This window comes from Lipotes vexillifer, unplaced genomic scaffold, assembly GCF_000442215.2.
Source record: "Lipotes vexillifer unplaced genomic scaffold, Lipotes_vexillifer_v1.1 scaffold426, whole genome shotgun sequence".
Classification (NCBI taxonomy): domain Eukaryota; kingdom Metazoa; phylum Chordata; class Mammalia; order Artiodactyla; family Lipotidae; genus Lipotes; species Lipotes vexillifer.
The window spans coordinates 3,440,659-3,446,837 of NW_006779491.1; the positions used below are offsets into that span (position 1 = coordinate 3,440,659).

A 6,179-nucleotide genomic window follows, 5' to 3' on the forward strand; every position below is an offset into this window, starting at 1 on the left:
CGAAAAGGGGAAAGGCCACAACGGGAAGAGGCCCGCTTACCCCAAAAAAAAAAAAAAAAAAAAAAAAAGCTGGCCCTTGCTTATGTCTCATCTCCTTTGCTTGTTATTCTCTCTCACGCTGGCTCACTCTGCTCTGGCCCCACTGACCTCCTCGCTATTCCTCAGACTCATTAGTCTCTCCCTACCTCAGGACCTTTGCACTTGCAGTGCCTTCTGCCTGGACTGCCCTTTCTCCAGCTCACTGGCTGCCTCCTTCTCACCCAGAGGCCTGCCCGGACCATCCTGGCTAAAGCAGACCTTCTCCCCATGTCACTTGCTTTCTACCCCAGGGTCAAGGTTCCTGGACTTCAAAGCACTCATTATTCTCAGAAAGCATCCTGTTGGTTGTTTACAGTGTTTCTTGTCTATCTCCCCAGCCACTCCCCGCCTGCAGTGAGTCAGCTCCAGGACCAGCTGGGACCTTGTTGGTCTTAGGCTCTACTGGGCCCCCAGTGCCTGCAAGTGTCTGGCAAGAGCTTAATAAATATGTTCTGAAGAAGTAACTGAATGAATGAATGAACTGGTGATGACAGAATGAAAGCCAGCTCTTCTTTATCCTGATCAGCACATTGACAAAGACTCTCCTTGACCAGGCTCAATTCAGGCTCCTCAGAACTCTCTCCTCAACTAGGCCCTGACTTTGGGACTTCCACGCTCATCTCTGCATTGTCTAATTTTAGCAAGAATCCTGCTAAGTCATTTTAGCCAGAATCTTCCATCCTTGATATCTGATCGAATTCCTCATCCTCCACCACGCCCAGGTGACGTAGGCTCACCTGGGGCTGCCATTAGCAAGAATCCTGCTAAGTCATTTTAGCCAGAATCTTCCATCCTTGATATCTGATCGAATTCCTCATCCTCCACCACGCCCAGGTGATGTAGGCTCACCCTGGGCTGCCATTAGCAAGAATCCTGCTAAGTCAGTTTAGCCAGAATCTTCCATCCTTGATATCTGATCGAATTCCTCATCCTCCACCACGCCCAGGTGATGTAGGCTCACCCTGGGCTGCCATTAGCAAGAATCCTGTTAAGTCAGTTTAGCTGGAGCCCCCCTTACCCCTGATGTCTCCTCTTAGTATTTTTCCATCCATTGACCTGCTCCTTAGCTATAAATTCCGAATTTTCCTTGTTGTATTCAAGCTGAGGCCAAGCTCTCTTCCCCACACCAAAACCCCACGCAGCAGTCCCTACACCGATCATGATGGTCTTTTTTTTTTTTTTAAAGAATCCCTTATATATTCTTTTTTTTAAAAAATAAATTTATTTACTTATTTATTTTTGGCTGCGTTGGGTCTTCGTTTCTGCGTGCGGGCTTTCTCTAGTTGTGCTGAGAGGGGGCTCTCTTCATTGCGATGTGCAGGCTTCTCATCGCAGTGGCTTCTCTTGTTGTGGAGCACGGGCTCTAGGTGCATAGGCTTCAGTAGTTGTGGCACGTGGGCTCAGTAGTTGTGGCTCACAGGCTCTAGAGTGCAGGCTCAGTAGTTGTTGCGCACGGGCTTCGTTGCTCCATGGCATGCGGGATCTTCCCAGACCAGTGGTCGAAACTGTGCCCCCTGCATTGGCAGGCGGATTCTTAACCACTGAGCCACCAGGGAAGCCCAATCATTACGGTCTTGAATAAAGTCTGCCTTACCATTCTTTAACAAGTGCAATGAAAAAGTTTTCTTTAACAATAAGGACCCATGAGTCTTGGAATCAGACTGCCTGTGTTTGAATCTCAGCTCCACCATTCACTGGCTGTGTGACCTTGGGCAAACTGCATAACCTCTCTGAACCCTAGTGTCCTCGTTTGTTAAATGGGAGTAATAATTGTGAGGATGGGAAGTGATGGTTCATGTGAAGTGTAGCAGGATGCCAGGCATGTATTCAGTGTTCAAAAAAATCATGTGGCAGTCTGGTCATCCTGGGGTCTCAAAACCACAGTCTGGCCTGTGTGGGCAAGAGAATATGGTCTTTGGAGCTCTGCTCACTGGACAAGTCTCGTGAGTCCTGTATGGGCATCTGTAAGGTAGGCACAGTGATTCCCAGCTCCCAGTCCCAGATCACGGTCAGTGATTCTCAGCTCATGGTGAAACCGAATGCTTTTGGTGAAAGGGCTGAGAGAGCCCCCAGAAGTGGCAGCCATTATTTTTATTGCTAAACTACCTGCCAGACACACAGTAGGTCCAACTCTGTCTGTGGCCTCTGGCAGTCCTGCCCCACCCCAGCCCTCCAGGGCTACCCTGAATCGCATCCCCGAGGCTGGCGAGGTCTGGCCACGTACCAGGTGAGGGTGAGCGTGTCAGGGTGCGGGGCCCATGTCTTCAGGATGCAGGTGACCGTCTGGATGTAATCAGTGTAGCAGACGAGGTCTGAGCAGCCGCAGGCTGGAGGGTCAAGAGAGACAGAGACCTTGGTTGGGGTGGGGGCTGGTCGGGGTCAGCAGAGCTGATCACCCCCTCACCCCCTTGAGGGCTGGAGGATGACGGGAAGCAGGGGTCCCAGAGCCAGGATGAATATGACGACCCTAGGGCCACTAAGAGAAAGGCCTGGAGCAAGGGGGTCCTTGCCACCTAAGAATTCTATTTTTGAGCCCCCAAAGTTGCGAGGTTGGCTATGGCGACAAGACTCTCCTAACGAGAAACATCATAAACTAAGCGGGTCCCCACCCAGCGCCCTCTCCACAAGCCCTGTGTCCACACACCAAGTCGGCATCCCTCCTGGCCGGCCTCCCTCTCAGGGTGGTGTGTCCTGAACTCCCCGGTTGCTGGGGGAATCTGCACATCCCGCGAGAGGGACTCGTGTGGTCAGTGAGAGACCACATGCTCCCTCTGTTCCCCACAGCTGGTCCAAGACAGGACATGGACCTCGGTGACCTGGCAGTGCTTCGAGGGAGCAAGAAACCTTCAGAAAACTGAGAAGCCCTTGGATATTTTGCCAAGATGTCTGTATTATCCTACTGCCCAAACCATCACCACCACCACCAACCAAGTGACACAGGTATGGTCCCCCTCAGGCAATTTTATTGCAAGATTTAATACTCTCCCAACTCCAACATTAATTGCTTTACTTTGTTCTAAAAATGTTTGACAAAACCCAGTTAATAAGTTTTAGTTTAGTTTTGTTTTGTAAGATCAAGTGCCAACGCTGCTATTCCCCCTGCCTCCACCCCCCGCTATTTACCAGAAATTTGTTCCCCTTTTAAATGGATTCATTCTTAGTGGCTTTTTCCTATTTTTCCTTGACTAATGAAGATCCAGGGGGTAGCAGTACATTCCTCCTGGGTCTCCATCTAGGTCAGAAGCTGGATTTGCAGTCAAGAACACTGTCACTGGAAACATCCTTTCTGTCTACTCCCATCACATTTAACAAATGACAACACTGAAGCTCTGAGACTGGGCTACACCTCTTGTCTCGCTCTTGGTCTGGGCTCAGGAGACCCAGGAAAGGCAAAATCTAGTCTGTGCTCGTTCTTCACATCCGCACACATGGCAGACATCGCTAATTGATCATGGCACTCACTCCCTTGGGTGTGGCCTCAGAATCCTTCTCAACACAGTTGAGTGGCTCCAGACAGCCACTACCAAGGGATCTGAGATGTGGAAATGAATCCTGTTCTAGGAGGAAGTTTCCCTCGGGGAGGAGCACAGGGCCTGTCGGTGGACACAGAGCAGCCCGTTCAGATACTTTGTGGAGAAAAGAGGACTGATTTTGGCAGGACCAAAACCCATGTGGCTGTGTCCTCTCTGAGTTCACCATATCCTAGTCGTTCTCTTTCAGTGCTCCAGAACTTGGAGAGGAGCTGCCTTTCCTAGGTAGACTCAAGGCCACCAAGGGACAGGGTTTGTCCCAAACTTGTAATGAAACATTGGAGAGGGGACAGTAGTCCCTGAACTAGTGTGGAGGTGGCATCAGGGACCAGAGGGAGTAAAAACCCTGTCACTGGTCACTACCCTGAGCCCTGCGCAGAGAGCCCCCGGGCCACCCCCCAACCCGCCCAGGGCTATCACAGCGTGTGGGAGGCAGTGGGAGCCGTGAAAAGTGCAAACTTGACTCAGTGACTCACGAGTGCTCTGAGTCGCTATTTGTAAGCTGGAGACACTGGCCCCTCAGACGGGGTGGGGAGGTATTTAGATGATATCACGCCGGTGCAGTCCAGGCTGCCTGCATGTAGCACTCACCCGATAAAAGCAGTTAAGACCACGGGAATCAGGCAGATTTGGGAACCCGTCCCAGCTCTGCCACTGCCCGGCTGTGTGGCCGTGGACCTGCTTCTCACCCTCTCTGAGCCTCACAGGCTGTTGGCAGAAGGGAATGAGGATGCTCGGCCCCCGGGACACAGCAGGGGCTTGTTATTTGTGCTCACGGGGTGGGGAGAGGCAGCAGGTGACCCAAAGGCCCTTTAGAGGCTAGGACAGGTTTCTGACCACTCAGAAAGGGAAAATAAAGGAGCCTGACATCTGTTTCCTGATGGAGCTATTTGAGGCTTTGGGTCTTTCGGTAAAAACCGGAGTGAAATGCTTATGAGTCAGCACAGCGGAGGCTGAGGGCACCCCTGCCCCCAGGCCAGCTCCCATTTGAGCCTGTGTGCTGTGTCCCACCTCCTCCGGGAAGGCTTCCTGGATCTCTCAGCCCTGACTGCGCCCCCAAGTCTAACACCTGGCCTTTCCCTGCTCGGGTCTCGAACATCTCTCCCTCTGACTGCAACATCTTCTGCTCCTCCGGGGCTTCCTTCTAAGGCTTTGGCTACTTTTGTCTCCACAGCCACTCTCCCCTGCAGGGAATATCTGCTGGCAGTGGATCCAGTGATTGTTGAGAAACATCTCCTAGGAGATGAGGAGAAACTGTGGTTAGATCACAGGCAGGACTTCCTCACGCTGAGAATTGGGAGCCAGCCAAGGCAGAGAGAAGGATGAAGTCCCTCATCCTCCCGCCCCACTTCCCCGGCCAGTGAGACGTGGAGACCAGGACAGTGGGCTGGGCCATGTGGGACTCACTTCTGGACAGTGGAGCTCTCTGGTGGGATGGGCCCTGGCTAATGCAGAGATGGCTACTGGACTTGTGTCGGCCGCAAGTGGACAGATGCCACAGACTCTGACCCTGTGGCTTCTACCCTGCCCTGGAGCCCACAAGGCCAGCCCAGCTGCTCTCCACCCGCATACCACGGGGCAACTACTTACCCCCCTGGAACATCAGCAGGAGCAGAGGGGCAGCCCAGCCGCAGAGCATGCTGCCTGCCAGAGCCTGGAAGAGAGACACAGGGAGAGGGTGGGCCTGGGGCCTGGGGACCAAGGGACCCTGAACCTCCTCCCTCTGGTCCCCATCCCTCCTTTGGAAGACTTGCCTCAGTTGCTTTGATTTGTTTCTGAGAAACAAGACTTTGAGGAGCCCGTGGCTGCCCCCAAGGATTCCTGTCCCTTAGAAGTGGCTTCTTTGCCCCTTGGATCCCTCCCTGCTTCTCCCCGCTTCTGCCTGGGCCCCCAGCACCATCACAAATGAGAGGGGGAGGGGCTTCCCTGGTGGCGCAGTGGTTGAGAGTCCACCTGCCGATTCAGGGGACACGGGTTCGTGTCCCGGTCCGGGAAGATCCCACGTGCCGCGGAGCGGCTGGGCCCGTGAGCCATGGCCGCTGAGCCTGCGCATCCAGAGTCTGTGCTCCGCAACGGGAGAGGCCACAACAGTGAAAGGCCCGCGTACCGGGAAAAAAAAAAAAATGAGAGGGGGATGTAAAGGGGGAAGAGCTCGCTGCTGGTCCACCCCTGCTAAGCCTGTTGATGTAGCACGACGTGTGCATGTTTATCCATCTAGTTAAGAAAGAGGGAGGCAGGGAGGGGAAAGTGGCTTGGAAAGTGGTATTTGAGGGGCAGCGATCTTGAGTCCTCTTTCTTATGAAACCCTCATTGTTGATGTTAGCCCAATTAATTGGCTTAATGAGTAGCAAATCCAAGATTAGCCCACAAAGGAGACAGTTACTGCACACCTAAGATAAGTTTAGCCCAATAGTGAGGGTTCCTACCCAAATACAGAGCTCCCCCGGGTTAGCCCACCAGCAGGCACGGGGGAACCCAGCTTGACCACACGAAGGTGCCCTGGACACCCTGATCTGCATGAAATGGAGAAGAGACCTCTTTGGATACCAGAGCCAGCCTGTCCAGGAAGAG

The 6,179-nt window shown here is 53.1% G+C and overlaps 1 protein-coding gene across 1 annotated transcript in view; it reads right to left on the reverse strand.

Annotated features, from left to right (window-relative positions):
* The window catches only part of IL21R (interleukin 21 receptor), a 14,396-nt gene extending 9,149 nt beyond the window's left edge, over positions 1 to 5,247 (reverse strand). Inside the window, exons 1-2 of the mRNA XM_007452821.1 lie at positions 5,199 to 5,247; positions 2,303 to 2,405 (exon numbers count right to left, since the gene is read on the reverse strand). Of these exons, the coding sequence (XP_007452883.1) occupies positions 2,303 to 2,405; positions 5,199 to 5,247 (152 nt within the window). The remainder of the gene's footprint in view (positions 1 to 2,302; positions 2,406 to 5,198) is intronic.
* Between the last annotated feature and the right edge of the window lie 932 nt (positions 5,248 to 6,179).